This window comes from Elephas maximus, chromosome 3 (assembly GCF_024166365.1).
Source record: "Elephas maximus indicus isolate mEleMax1 chromosome 3, mEleMax1 primary haplotype, whole genome shotgun sequence".
NCBI classification, from domain to species: Eukaryota; Metazoa; Chordata; class Mammalia; order Proboscidea; family Elephantidae; genus Elephas; species Elephas maximus.
The window spans coordinates 25,553,837-25,570,073 of NC_064821.1; the positions used below are offsets into that span (position 1 = coordinate 25,553,837).

Genomic DNA, 16,237 nt, shown 5'->3' on the forward strand with positions numbered 1-16,237 from the left:
AAGGACATGATTATGTGGCTCTTTACCTTTGTTCTATTGATGTAGTGTATTATATTCACTGATTTTCTAATGTTGAAACCACCTTGCATTCCTGGGATAAATCCCATTTGATCATGGTGTATAATCCTTTAACATGCTGATGGATTCAGCTTGCTAGAATTTTGTTGGGGATTTTATTGCCTATATTTATCACAGATATTGGTCTGTAGTTTTCTTTTTTGTGGGGTCTTTGTCTGGTTTTGTTACCAGGGTGATGCTAGCCTCATAGAATTAGTTAGGGAGAGTTCTGTCCTCTTGCAGTTTCCGGACATTTTAAGAAGGATTGGCATCTTTTGTTCTGTAAATGCTTGGTGGGATTCCCCAGTGAAGCTGTCTGGTCCCGGACTTTTCCGTCTTGGGAGGTTTTTGATATCGCTTTGGTATCTTCACATGTTATGTCTGTTGAAGTCTTGTCTTTCTTCTACACTTAATGATTTTACTCTCTTTACAAATTTGTTATCTGTAAATGTCTTTGATCGTCTAACATTCTTCAACATTCTTTAGCTGAGTGGCTCTAAAGTGGGTTTGTATAGAAAAGGGTGAATAGCACAGAAATCAATGAGGAAAGAGGTCTAGGAAGAATAATTTTACCACAGTTGAGAAGAGTTGCTGAAGGGGGTGTATGTCTTAAGTGTGAATGCTTTACTTGTGAATTTCCTGAATTCAAATATAGACAAAGGGCTGGGTGACTATGTTCTTGTTTCCTTTTACTGACCTTTCTTTACTTTCCCAAAGGTGTCTCTGCAACATGGACCCACAGAATCTAACACATGTATCTGAATTTGTACTCTTGGGCCTCTCAGAAGATCCAGAACTGCAGTCCCTGCTCTTTGGACCTTTCTTGTCCATGTACCTGCTTGCTGTGCTTGGAAACCTACTCATTATCCTGGCTGTGAGCTCTGACCTCCACCTTCACACCCCCATGTACTTCTTCCTCTCCAACCTCTCCTTGGCTGACATTGGTTTCACCTCTGTCACAATCCCAAAGATGCTTATGGATATCAATACACACCACAGAATCATCTCCTATGGTGACTGCCTGATTCAGTTGTCTTTTTTCGTATTTTTTGGATGTATGGACAATCTTCTGCTGGGGGTGATGGCCTATGATCGGTTTGTGGCCATCTGTCACCCACTTCACTATCCAATCATCATGAATCCCAACCTCTGTGGCTTGATGGTTTTAGTGTCTTTTTTTCTCAGCCTTTTGGACTCCCAGCTGCACTGCTTGATGGTGTCACAACTTATCTTCTGCACGGAAGTGGAAATTCCTCATTTCTTCTGTGATCCTTCTCAACTCCTCAACCTTTTCTGTTCTATTGCCACCACCAAAAAAATACTAGTGTATATTATTGTTCCCATCCTTGTAGGTGTTCCAGTTTCAGCAATCCTTTTCTCTTATACTCGAATTTTTTCCTCCATTCTGAGAGTTCCATCATCAAGTGGGAAGTATAAAGCTTTTTCCACCTGTGGCTCTCACCTGTCAGTCGTTTGCTTATTTTATGGCACAGCTATGGGAGTGTACCTGAGTTCAGCTGTCTCACCTTCTCTCAGGGGTGGTGCAGCGGCCACAGTGATGTACTCTGTGGTCACCCCCATGCTAAACCCCTTCATCTACAGCCTGAGGAACAGGGATATCAAGAAAGCCCTGCAGAGGCTCCTCAGCAGACCAGCATAATGTCAGTAACTGTGTCATTTTTTTGGTCTGTGGATTATAATAGGCAGAAAACCAAACGTGGAGCTTGAATGCATGCTCCTTTGGTCACATAATTTTTGTAACTCTCATTGTTTTCATTCCCTTGATGTTTCTTATCAGAATATTGATTACTTGACTCATTAGTGGGGAGATTAGGGATGTTTTGAAATATGTGGTACATGGTAATATATACCCAGTTGAGTCCTATAACCCCTATGGAGCCTTCTGTATTTGTCATCTATGACACAGGCATACTGGTGAAATGAAATGCACAACTTTCTTTAATAAAAAATGCAATCCACAACCTTTTCCAAAGTTCATGACTAATGTCCATGTAACAACTATCTTATCTATTTATACAGTTTAGGTGTAATAATGTTTGTTATTAGTCCTCAGACTTGGCTTCATATTGGAATCATCTGGTGAACTTTTAAGACACTCTTGCCTAAGTTGTACCACCACGGATGCTGATTATTTAGATTGGGGTGTGTGGTGAGATTTTTCAAAGTACCTCCAGATATACCAGTGAGCAGCCAAGGTTGGAGACTATCTAAATAAGACCATTCTTCAAAAATGACTAATATGCCTTGGGGCCTTTATTCCTCGTGAAGAGATGCTGAAGATCTGAAAGCAATCAGAGCTCACAATGGGGATGATATGAAAGAACTTCAAGCAATGGGATTTTTCTCAATGTTCCTGGAAATAGTTCTTCAAAAATCTTCTCCCTCCATATCATAGAGCTCATCGTATGTGCTGGATATTAAGCTCTTGTGTCTCTGCTCCAAACTCACCTTTCTATGTACTATTGGTGATGCCAGAGTACAAGTCATCCCATCTCTGCTCTGATTTCCATCTGACTTTCTTGCAAAGTTCTTCCAATGTTTTGCTATAAAGATAAAAAAGTAGAGGCGGGGCCAAGATGGCGGACTAGGTGGACGCTACCGCGGATCCCTCTTGCAACAAAGACTCGGAAAAACAAGGGAATCGATCACATACATAACAATCTACGAACTCTGAACAACAAGCACAGACTTAGAGACGGAAAACGAACAAATATGGGCAGACAGTGACCGTTTTCAGAACCAGGAGCCAGCGTACCAGCTGACTACCTGGAAAATCTAGTTTCCCAGTGATGGCTCGGAGACAGCAGTCCATATCAAACCACATAAAGAAACAGACCATGACAGCTTCTCCAACCCCCCCAAACAAAAGAATCAAAATCTTTCCCAAATGAAGATACAATCCTGGAATTATCAGATACAGAATATAAAAAACTAATTTACAGAATGCTTAATGATATCACAAATGAAATTAGGATAAATGTAGAAAAAGCCAAGGAACACACTGATAAAACTGTTGAAGAACTCAAAAAGATTATTCAAGAACATAGTGGAAAAATTAACAAGTTGCAAGAATCCATAGAGAGACAGCATGTAGAAATCCAAAAGATTAACAATAAAATTACAGAATTTGACAACACAATAGAAAGTCAGAGGAGCAGACTCGAGCAATTAGAATGTAGACTGGCACTTCTGGAGGACCAGGGAAACAACACCAACATAGCTGAAAAAAAATCAGATAAAAGAATTAAAAAAAATGAAGAAACCCTAAGAATCATGTGGGACTCTATCAAGAAGGATAACTTGCGAGTGATTGGAGTCCCAGAACAGGGAGGGGGGACAGAAAACACACAGAAAATAGTTGAAGAACTCCTGATGCAAAACTTCCCTGACATCATGAAAGACGAAAGGATATCTATCCAAGATGCTCATCGAACCCCATTTAAGATTGATCCAAAAAGAAAAACACCAAGACATATTATCATCAAACTTGCCAAAACCAAAGACAAACAGAAAATTTTAAAAGCAGCCAGGGAGAAAAGAAAGGTTTCCTTCAAGGGAGAATCAATAAGAATACGTTCAGACTACTCAGCAGAAACCATGCAGGCAAGAAGGGAATGGGACGACGTATACAGAGCACTGAACGAGAAAAACTGCCAACCAAGGATCATATATCCAGCAAAACTCTCTCTGAAATATGAAGGCGAAATTAAGATATTTACAGATAAACACAAGTTTAGAGAATTTGCAAAAACTAAACCAAGACTGCAAGAAATGCTAAAGGAGATTGTTTGGCCGGATGACCAATAATATCAGGTACCAGCAAAATACAAGGTCACAAAACAGAACGTCCTGATATCAACGCAACTCAAATAGAGAAAGCACAAAAACAAACAAATTAAGACTAATTCTAAAACATAAATAAATAAACAAAATAATACACATAACAGGAAATCATGGAAATCAATAGATAAACGATCACAATAATCAAAAAGAGGGACTAAATATAGGAGGCATTGAACTGCCAGATGGAGAGTGATACAAGGCGATATAGAACGACACAAGTTAGGTTTTTACTTAGAAAAATAGGGGTAAATAAAAAGGTAACCACAAAAAGGAATATCAATTCCATAACTCAAGAAAAAAGCCAAGAAAAACGTAATGACTCAATAAACACAAAGATAAACATTATGAAAATGAGGCTCTCACAAGCTACTAAGAAAATCGTCTCAGCACAAAAAAGCATGTGGAAAAATGAAATGGCCAACAACACACATGAAAAGGCATCAAAATGACAGCACTAAAAACTTATTTATCTATAATTACACTGAATGTAAATGGACTAAATGCACCAATAAAGAGACAGAGAGTCACGGACTGGATAAAAAAACACGATCCATCTATATGCTGCCTACAAGAGACACACCTTAGACTTAGAGACACAAACAAACTAAAACTCAAAGGATGGAAAAAAGTATATCAAGCAAACAATAAGCAAAAAAGAAGAGGAATAGCAATATTAATTTCTGACAAAATAGACTTTAGACTTAAATCCGCCACAAAGGATAAAGAAGGACACTATATAATGATAAAAGGGACAATTGATCAGGAAGACATAACCATATTAAATATTTACGCACCTAATGACAGGGCTGCAAGATACATAAATCAAATTTTAACAGAATTGAAAAGTGAGATAGACACCTCCACATTTATAGTAGGAGACTTCAACACACCACTTTTGGAGGACAGGACATCCAGTAAGAAGCTCAATAGAGACACGGAAGACCTACTTACAACAATCAACCAACTTGACCTCATTGACTTATACAGAACTCTCCACACAACTGCTGCAAAGTATACTTTTTTTTCTAGGGCACATGGAACATTCTCTAGAATAGACCACATATTAGGTCACAAAACAAATCTTGGTAGAATCCAAAACATCGAAATATTACAAAGCATCTTCTCAGACCACAAGGCAATGAAGCTAGAAATCAATAACAGAAAAACTAGGGAAAAGAAATCAAATACTTGGAAAATGAACAATACCCTCCTGAAAAAAGACTGGGTTATAGAAGACATCAAGGAGGGAATAAGGAAATTCTTAGAAAGCAACAAGAATGAAAATACTTCCTATCAAAACCTCTGGGACACAGCAAAAGCAGTGCTCAGAGGCCAATTTTTATCAATAAATGCACATATACAAAAAGAAGAAAGAGCCAAAATCAGAGAACTGTCCCGACAACTTGAACAAATAGAAAGTGAGCAACAAAAGAACCCATCAGGCACCAGAAGAAAACAAATAATAAAAATTAGAGCTGAACTAAATGAATTAGAGAACAGAAAAATAATTGAAAGAATTAACAAAGCCAAAAGCTGGTTCTTTGAAAAAATTAACAAAATTGATAAACCATTGGCTAGACTGACTAAAGAAAAACAGGAAAGGAAACAAATAACCCGAATACGAAACAAAAAGGACCACATCACAACAGAACCAAATGAAATCAAAAGAATCATATCAGATTACTATATAAAATTGTACTCTAACAAATTTGAAAACCTAGAAGAAATGGATTAATTCTTGGAACAATACTACCTACCTAAACTAACACATTCAGAAGTAGAACAACTAAATAGACCCATAACAAAAAAAGAGATTGAAACGGTAATCAAAAAACTCCCAACAAAAAAAAGTCCTGGCCCAGACGGCTTCACTGCAGAGTTCTACCAAACCTTCAGAGAAGACTTAACACCATTACTACTGAAGGTATTTCAAAGCATAGAAAAAGATGGAATACTACCCAACTCATTCTATGAAGCTACCATCTCCCTGATACCAAAACTAGGTAAAGACATTACAAAAAAAGAAAATTATAGACCTATATCCCTCATGAACATAGATGCAAAAATCCTCAACAAAATTCTAGCCAATAGAATCCAACAACACATCAAAAAAATAATACACCCTGATCAAGTGGGATTTATACCAGGTATGCAAGGCTGGTTTAATATCAGAAAAACCATTAATGTAATCCATCACATAAATAAAACAAAAGATAAAAACCACATGATCTTATCAATAGATGCAGAAAAGGCATTTGACAAAGTTCAACACCCATTTATGATAAAAACTCTTACCAAAATAGGAATTGAAGGAAAATTCCTCAACATAATAAAGGGCATCTTTATGCAAAGCCAATGGCCAATATCACTCTAAATGGAGAGAACCTGAAAGCATTTCCCTTGAGAACGGGAACGAGACAAGGATGCCCTTTATCACCACTCTTATTCAACATCGTACTTGAAGTCCTAGCCAGGGCAATTAGGCTAGACAAAGAAATAAAGGGTATCCAGATTGGTAAGGAGGAAGTAAAGCTATCACTATTTGCAGATGACATGATCGTATACATGGAAAACCCTAAGGAATCCTCCAGAAAACTACTGAAACTAATAGAAGAGTTTGGAAGAGTCTCAGGTTATAAAATAAACATACAAAAATCACTTGGATTCCTCTACATCAACAAAAAGAACACCGAAGAGGAAATAACCAAATCAATACCATTCACAGTAGCCCCCAAGAAGATAAAATACTTAGGAATAAATCTTACCAAGGATGTAAAAGACCTATACAAAGAAAACTATAAAACTCTGCTACAAGAAATTCAAAAGGACATACTTAAGTGGAAAAACATACCCTGCTCATGGATAGGAAGACTTAACATACTAAAAATGTCTATTCTACCAAAAGCCATTTATACATATAACGCAATTCCAATCCAAATACCAATGTCATACTTTAAGGGGATAGAGAAACAAATCACTAATTTCATATGGAAAGGAAAGAACCCCCGGATAAGCAAAACATTACTGAAAAAGAAGAAGAAAGTGGGAGGCCTCACCCTACCTGATTTCAGAACCTATTATATAGCTACAGTAGTCAAAACAGCCTGGTACTGGTACAACAACAGGCACATAGACCAATGGAACAGAATTGAGAACCCAGATATAAATCCATCCACGTATGAGCAGCTGATATTTGACAAAGGACCAGTGTCAGTCAATTGGGGAAATAAAAGTCTTTTTAACAAATGGTGCTGGCATACCTGGATATCCATTTGCAAAAGAATGAAACAGGACCCATACCTCACACCATGCACAAAAACTAACTCCAAGTGGATCAAAGACCTAAACATAAAGACTAAAACGATAAAAATCATGGAAGAAAAAATAGGATCTACCCTAGGAGCCCTAATACAGGGCATAAACAGAATACAAAACATTACCAAAAATGATGAAGAGAAACCCGATAACTGGGAGCTCCTAAAAATCAAACACCTATGCTCATCTAAAGACTTCACCAAAAGAGTAAAAAGACCACCTACAGACTGGGAAAGAATATTCAGCTATGACATCTTCGACCAGCGCCTGATCTCTAAAATCTACATGATTTTGTCAAAACTCAACCACAAAAAGACAAACAACCCAATCAAGAAGTGGGCAAAGGATATGAACACACATTTCACTAAGGAAGATATTCAGGCAGCCAACAGATACATGAGAAAATGCTCCCGATCATTAGCCATTAGAGAAACACAAATTAAAACTACGATGAGATTCCATCTCACACCAGCAAGGCTGGCATTAATCCAGAAAACACAAAATAATAAATGTTGGAGAGGCTGCGGAGAGATTGGAACTCTCATACACTGCTGGTGGGATTGTAAAATGGTACAACCACTTTGGAAATCCATCTGGCCTTATCTTAAACAGTTAGAAATAGAACTACCATACAACCCAGAAATCCCACTCCTCGGAATATACCCTAAAGATACAAGAGCCTTCACACAAACAGATATATGCACACCCATGTTTATTGCAGCTCTGTTTACAATAGCAAAAAGCTGGAAGCAACCAAGATGTCCGTCAACGGATGAATGGGTAGATAAATTGTGGTATATTCACACAATGGAATACTACGCATCGATAAAGAACAGTGACGAATCTCTGAAACATTTCATAACATGGAGGAATCTGGAAGGCATTATGCTGAGCGATATAAGTCAGAGGCAAAAGGACAAATATTGTATAAGACCACTATTATAAGATCTTGAGAAATAGAAAAAACAGAGAAGAACACAGACTTATGTGGTTACAAAGGGGGGAGGGAGGGAGGGAGGGAGAGGGCTTTTTATTGATCAATCTGTAGATAAGAACTGCTTTGGGTGAAGGGAAAGACAACACTCAATACAAGGAAGGTCAGCCTAATTGGACTGGATTAAAAGCAAAGAGGTTTCCGGGATAAAATGAAAGCTTCAAAGGTCAGCGGAGCAGGGGCTGGGGTCTGGAGAACTTGGTTTGAGGGGACTTCTAAGTCAATGGGCAAAATAATTCTATTATGAAAACACTCTGCATCCCACTTTGAATTGTGGCGCCTGGGGTCCTAAATGCCAACAAGCGGCCATCTAAGATACATCAATTGGTCTCAACCCACCTGGAGCAAAGGCAAAGGAAGAACACCAAGGTCACACGACAACTAAGAACCCAAGAGACAGAAAGGGCCACATGAACCAGAGACCTACATTATCCTGAGACCAGAAGAACTAGTTGGTGCCCGGCCACAATCGATGTCTCCCCTGTCAGGGAGCACAACAGACAACTCCTGAGGGAGCAGGAGACCAATGGGATACAGACCCCAAATTCTCATTAAAAGACCACACCTAATGGTATGATTGCGACTAGAGGAATCCCAGAGACAATGCTCCCCAGAACTTCTGAAGGCACAGGACAGGAACCATCCCTGAAGACAAATCATCAGGCATGAAAAGGACTGGTCAGTGGGGGGGAGAGAGAGGCTGATGAAGAGTGAGCTAATTAAATCAGGTGGACTCGGGAGAGTGTGTTGGCAAGTCTTGACTGGAGGGGGGATGGGAAGATAGAGAGAGAGGGAAGAGGGCAAAATTCGCACGAAACGAGAGACTGTAAGGGCTGACTCAATAGGGGGAGAGCAAGTGGGAGAAGGGAGTAAGATGTATGTAAACCTACATGTGACAGATTGATTGGAATGGTAAATGTTCACTTGAAGCTTAATAAAAAAATAAAATAAAATAAAATAAAAATAAAAAAGTAACCCAATAATCCAACTTTTCCACCATACTTCTTGTTCTTCGTCATGATCACTACCTCCTGTACGTAATAGCTCTGTGTTATCCCCTTTTTTTTTCCTTTTATGCCTTTCAGTCTTTCTATACCTATTTACCTTATTATCTATATTAAACAATCTTCACTAAAATTAGTAGTTTTTTTTTTTTCCTTCTTAATTGAGCCTGGACTAGTGATTTGTAACATGAAGAATCAAGGTATGTTATCATGTGCCTGAAATAGTCGTTACTGTTGTTGTTAAGTGCCATGGAATCAGTTCCAAATCATAGTGACCCTATGGACAACAAAGTGAAACACTGCCTGGTCCTGTGCCATACTCAAAATCTTGCTATTTTTGAGTCCATTATTGTAGCCACAGTGTCAATACATCTGGTTGAGGATCTTCTTTTTCTATGACCCCCTGCTTTACCAAGCATGATACTCTTTTCCAGAGATATGAAAGAGAATAAACAAGCAATTGAAAGAAGCACAGATGGGGAAAGATAGTCCAGGAACAGAAGCTCAAAGAGATAAGGACATTTCTCTAGAGCTGACAGAGAAGGAAAGCTTTCCCCTAGAGCTGGCACACTGAATTCAGATTCTAGCCTCCTAAAGTGTGAGAAAATATATTTCTGTTTGTTAAAGCCTCCTACTGTGGCACTTCTGTTTTGCACCACTAGATAAGCAAGACAGTAATATTAGCATTTACTAAGTGCCTGGTCATATTATAAGTCCATGGTTATCAACCCTGGCTGTACTTGAGGATGACCAAGAGATTCACAGGTCAAGAATCTGATTTGATTTGTTCTAGGCTATATCCAGCTCATCAGTATGTTTTAAAAGATCCACAGTAATTTTAGGGTAAATTAGGATTGAGAACCAGTGGTCTAAGCCCTTTGTAATTATTATTTCATTTAGTGTCTCACAATTCTATAAGATTCAATTAATAACATTTTACAGATGTACAAACCACCCAAATGTTTGTCATGTTATTCCACTATTTTTACCTGTGCATTTTCCCAAATTAGATCAAATTGGACCCGCCAAGAGAATGAGAAACTGAGTTGTCTTCATGGAGATGGTATTAGCAAAACTATAATCTCCCTATCAGGAAGGACCGACTTACAAAAGCTCTTCGTAAGTAGGCATAAGATGGCTGGCTTTAGAATCTCCCTGTTTTTAAATCCTTGAACTCTAACTAAAAGAAGTGGATTTGATGAGGCCCCATTCACAAATGATTAGGATTAGAAACATATTTACGCATTTTTACAAAGCCATTAAGGTCTCCAGGTGGCACAAGTAGTTTTTGATCAGCTGCTAAACTAAAGCTTGGTGGTTCGAGCTTACCCAGTGGTTCCTCAGAAGAAAAGTCTGATGATCTGTTCCTGTAAAGATTGTAGCCAAGAAAATTGTATGAAGCAGTTCTCCTCGTTTACATGTGGAGTTGTCATAAATTGGAATCAACAAGAGGGCAATGGGTTCGGTTTTACCAATCTGTTGCAGATACAGACAAAAAAAAAAGAAGCAAATTCAACGCCAGACATTTTTCTGAGATTTTATAATGTTGATACAAATAATCCTGCAAAAAAATGGAAAAGAGAAACAGAGAGTTTCTTAAAAGATAATTATTGTCTAATCATTGGTGGCATTGTACACCAATGCCATATTTGGAATATCCAATCATGAATGATTTTTCATACTTAACAAAAATATATTTCTCAAAATTTGAGGTTCACTGCAGCCAAGGTTAGAATTTATATTTGAAAAGTCTTTTAAAAGACAACCCATATGTTTGAGTAAGCACTTCTCTCCAAGGCAGATGGATGTCAGAAAACCAAAGAATGACAAAAATTTATGAAGATAATTGGCATATAAAAATGGTCTCTGATTATGAATATTTTATATTAATTTAGAATTCAGCAAATATGGTTCTATCTCTTATTACGTCTTTATTGTGTCCTATGTGTTGCTGTGTTTTCAATCACCTCGTATGAATGCAAAAGTTGGACAATGAATAAGCAAGACTGAACAAGAATTGACGCCTTTGAATTGTGGTATTGACGAAGAATATTGAATACACCATGGACTGCCAAAAGAACTTAGAAATCTGTCTTGGAAGTACAAGCAGAATGTTCCTTAGAGGCATGTAAGACTGTGTCTTACATACTTCAGACATGTTGTCATGCAGAATCAGTCCCTGGAGAAGGACGTCACACTTGGCAGAGTACAGGGTCAGTGGAAAAAAAGAAGACCCTCAACGAGGTGGATTGACACCAATGAGCTCAAGCATAACAACGATTGTAAGGATGGCTCAGGACTGGGCAGTGTTTCGTTCTGTTGTGCATAGGGTCTCTGTGTGTCGGAACCTACTCGACGGCACCTAACAACAACAACAACAACCCTATCAAGCCTTAAGTTGACTGAGGTCCCCTGGGAAATGCATTGATTGCAGCCTAGTAGAACCCTGAGATTTCACACAAAGTATGAAGTAACCAAACAAGTATTCAAAAAATTTGTTTTCTATTATAAGAACATGCATCAACTAAAGAGAAAAATCAGAGCTAGTACTGTCATTCAGATTCACATACAAAAATAAATAAATAAATAAATAAAATTTCAAGGCGTAAAATCCCAAACCCCAAGAAAAGGCTATGAGAAGGATATTCTACTTAGAGACACAAATCTTGAAAGTGATATGGAAATAGTATCAGATTCTTGGTGTAAACCCAGTGCCGCTGAGTCAATTTCGACTCATAGCAAACCCGTAGGACAGAGTAGAACTGCCCCATAGAGTTTCCAAGGAGCACTTGGCAGATTCGAACTGCCGACCCTTTGCTTAGCAGCTGTAGCACTTAACCACTAAGTCACCAGTGTTGCAATTCTTGGTATAGACATTGCAATTCTCCCTAAATTTCCTGATCAATTCATTGATTTTGCTGATATCAAAGTTACTCATTGATTCTTTCAACTAGAAAAAAGTGTCTGAATTTCATAATCCAATCCTGCAATTTACAAGTCAGAGCTGAGAATATGTGTTTTTCCTCCTGAGATTAGGAATGCCCAGACCATTCTAGGATGCTCGTTTTTCTCCTACCTCATCTGTTAATTTAACAAGCCTCAGAGATTGGAATAACATAGTTCAATTAGGCTAATAATGTGCTCTGTGAGTTGCACTCTCAAAGCCATACAATTGTAAATCATTTACCTGTGTCCCCAGCCCTTCAGAGTGTCTGTCCCAGGGCAGCAGACTACTTATGTGTGTCTCTTGTCCCATTGTCATCATTCGCCTCAGAATGTCCATGCCTGAGCCTGTCTTCCTGTCATTCCTGATGAAGGACCTCAGCCTTCATCTCTCACCAGGCAGGAGGGGGGCAGTGGATTCACATTCTTTGACTATGACCCATCAGAGACACCGTGCAACCCAGTGAGTGTTGAGGAAGACAGGAACACAGGAGGGACTGTCAAGAGCATTGTTTCCTCATCATCAGGAAAAAAAATAGACTTGGGATGGCAAGGAGGGAAACCAAAATGGAAAGTTTTAACTAAGAGGTTTATGAAGTTTAGTCCTTTGTACTGGTGGTAATCTGAGGACTCACCTTCATGAGTTCTGCTGTCCTCTACCACAATTTCTAGCTTCCATGGACATTGTTTCCACCAGAGCAGGAAATTAATCCCTCTAAACAGCCAGTGGTAAGAACTTGGCTGCTAACCAAAAGGTCAGCAGTTTGAATCCACCAGCTGCTCCTTGGAAAACCTATGGGATGGTTCTACTCTGTCCTATAGGGTCGCTATGAGTCAGAATCAACACGCCTACAGTCTTTTTTTTTTTTTTTAAACTGTTCCCTAAGGACTTCTAAATTATGAAATTGAGGATGATGACAATGATGATGATGATGATGATGCCAGTAAGCATAATAATGGCAAATTGTGTTGAGGGTTTCTTGGTGGCAGGCTCTGAGTTATGTGTTTTAGAACTTTAAAATTTTATCTGCAAAATTTACTCCCAAAATATAAGAGTATAGATTATTATTATTTTATAGGTGAGAAATGAAGCACAGCAATTTTATATATTTTAATCAAGTTTTGGTGGAGAATGGAGTGAATCCAGGTTTGAATCTGGGCAGTGAAACCCCACTCACAGGACACCTAGCCAATATTCTAACCTGTTAACACAATCTGCTATTTCTCTTCTTGGGTCACCCAGGTGGAGTGCTTGTAGGGAAATGACAGAGCCTCATTCTTTTCTGCTTCCCTAGAACCTACAACCCCCCCCAATGGATGGATTGGCATAGTGGCTGCAACACTGGGCTCAAACATAGCAATAATTGTGAGGATGGCACAGGAATGGGCAAGGCTTTGTTCTGTTGTGTATAAGGTCATGATGAGTTGGGACCAACTCAATGGCATCTGACAACAACATAGCCTACACCACGCTTGGCAAAGTGTAGGCAACCAAACAAGAAATTTTGGTTAAATATTGATTATCTTTTTTAATTCAAGGGAGCAAAGTGTACTCAATCTGTTGTCCATGTACTGGGTGCTTTCCTGCCTCTGTTTTCCTCCCTTCCAGGGGTGCCCAGTAGGACTAAAGAGAGGAATGAGTCTCAGCACTCTAGAGAGTCAGGATGGACTCTCATCCACTAAGAATTTGGCTCCAATGTTGAGGCTGATGAGACCTGCCCGCACCACCCCTCTCCCCACCCATGCAACCAAGAGTGGATGAAAATCCTTATTACTCAAAAAGAAGACTGTCTAGGGAGACCTTGGCAGGCTCCCAAGATGGTCCAAATGTGTCTTGAAAGAGCAAAGAAAGTGCCTGGCAGGGAATTTTCTTTGTGGTTAAGAGGTAGATCTGGTCTGAGGGTTCTAGCACATTGGCAGAGGCACGCCCGGTTTGAGTCTATTGTCATCATCAAAAGAGACTGCACCTGGACTGTCTTATCAGCTTGTCCAGATGTGGGCAGAAGGCAGGGAGGGTTAGGTTTAAGAGCTGTCAGCAGTCAAACAACGAAACAAATAGAGGCAGACTTTTTATTGCATAGCTCTCATAGGGTGTTTATAAATAGTGCCATCAAAGGAATCCCCCCGCATAGGGGAAAATGTTTAATATATTTTCAGTGTCAGTAAAAAAATTCAATACAGTATGTTTTGAAAGCTTAAAAGAAGTCAAAGGAATTTATTACATTGAATTTTGGTAAAATATAATACATTTTAAAGCATTTTAGTGTCCTTGAATTAGACCGATTTTATTCTTCAAAGGAAAATGATATTTCTTAATCCATACATTTCCTTCATTAAGAAGGGATGATATTTTAGTGCCTGCATGGATTTGGTGTACCTAAATGTTCCTGCTTCTGTAACTTTCTTCAGCTGAGTGTCTCTAAAGTGAATGTGGATAGAACAGGATGAATCCAAGGAGAAAGAGTCCTACGAAGAATGGGTTTGCCACAACTGAGAAATGTTGCTGAATGTGGTGTATGGTCCCTAAGTGTGAATGCTTTACTTGTGAATTACCTGAATTAAAAACAGAAACACAGAGCTGGGTGCCCATTTACTTGTTTCCTTTTCCTAATCCTCTATTTTCTTTCACAAAAGCTGTCTCTGCTACCTGGAACCACAGAATCTTACACATGTCTCTGAATTCCTCCTGCTGGGCATTTCGGAGTATCTGAGACAGCAGCCCCTCCTCTTTGGAATGTTCCTGTCCATGTACCTGGTCACAATGGCTGGGAATCTGCTTATTATCCTGGCCTTGATCTCTGACCACCATCTCCACACCCCCAAGTACTTCTTCCTCTCCAACCTGTCCTTAGCTGACATTGGCTTTACCTCCACCGCAGTCCCAAAGGTGCTTGTGAATACTCACGCACACCAAAGAGACATCTCTTATGTAGGCTGTCTGATTCAGCTGTCTTTTTTATATCTTTTTGCATGTCTGGACAGTCTACTCCTGATGGTGATGGCCTGTGACTGGTTTGTGGCCATTGTCATCCCCTGCACTACCCAGTCATCATGAACCCCCATCTATGTGGCTTGCTGGTTCTGGTGTCAATTTTCACCAGCTTTTTTGACTCCCAGCTACACTGCATGATGGTGTCACAACTTACCTTCTGCACAGATGTGGAAATCCCTAGTTTCTTCTGTGACCCTCCTCATTTTTTCAACCTTGCCTGTTCTGATGCCTCCACCAATACCATATTAATGTATTCAGTTGGCGCCATCTTTGGTGGTATTCCAATCTCAGGGATTCTTTTCTCTTATATTCGAATTGTTTCCTCCATTCTGAGAGTCCCATCATCGGGTGGAAAGTCTAAAGCTTTTTTCACTTGTGGCTCTCACCTGTCAGTCATTTGCTTATTTTATGGAACAAGTGTTGGAGTATACCTGAGTTCAGCTGTCTCACCTTCTATCAGGAAGGGTGCAGTGGCTTCAGTGAAGTTCTCTGTTGTCATTCCCATGTTGAACCCCCTTATCTACAGTCTGAGGAATACAGATATCAAGAGAGCCCTGCAGAGACTCCTCAGCAGAATATCTTAATTTAAAACCTGTTGCTTAACTATATAAGGGCAAATGGTCACTATTTATTCTAAAAGAATGTTGGGAAGATAAAGAGAAGAGAAGCTATATCAGTGGAAACAGAACAAAAATAATGGGAGTAATGAGAATGGTGACATATTAAGAAAAATATAAATGATGTCATGGACAAGTTGTATACAAATTTTTAGATAGAAACCAAATTTACTACATAAACTTTTGCCTAACACCCAATAAATTGTGAAAAAAAATATGCTGGAGTTCCAGAGAGAGTGATTTATTTAGAGTGGGTTATGGGGTAAGTTTTTAAAGCATCCTGGCAGATACTAGTGGGAAGCGAAGGTTGAAGAGTACTGATCTCAGTGAAATCATTGTTAAAAAATGACTAATATGAGAAGATTCTGAAGATCTTAAAGTCATCAGAGTTCACAAGGGAGAAGATATGAGAGAGTTTACTCTAGCAACAGTCAATATGGTTTTTCTCAAT

At 39.0% G+C, this 16,237-nt stretch overlaps 1 protein-coding gene and 1 pseudogene across 1 annotated transcript; both read left to right on the top strand.

The window, feature by feature from the left end:
• Positions 1-886: 886 nt before the first annotated feature.
• Positions 887-1,717, top strand: LOC126071146 (olfactory receptor 7E24-like). Its single transcript, XM_049875409.1, has one exon. The coding sequence runs from the start codon at positions 887-889 to the stop codon at positions 1,715-1,717; it is 831 nt and encodes a 276-aa protein (XP_049731366.1).
• Positions 1,718-9,421: 7,704 nt separating this feature from the next.
• Positions 9,422-15,753, top strand: LOC126071147 (olfactory receptor 18-like; annotated as a pseudogene).
• The last annotated feature ends 484 nt before the right edge of the window (positions 15,754-16,237 follow it).

Bases quoted from the DNA above. Each gene is read 5' to 3' on its own strand.
- LOC126071146 (XM_049875409.1), top strand. From the start codon at position 887: ATGTACCTGCTTGCTGTGCTTGGAAACCTACTCATTATCCTGGCTGTG.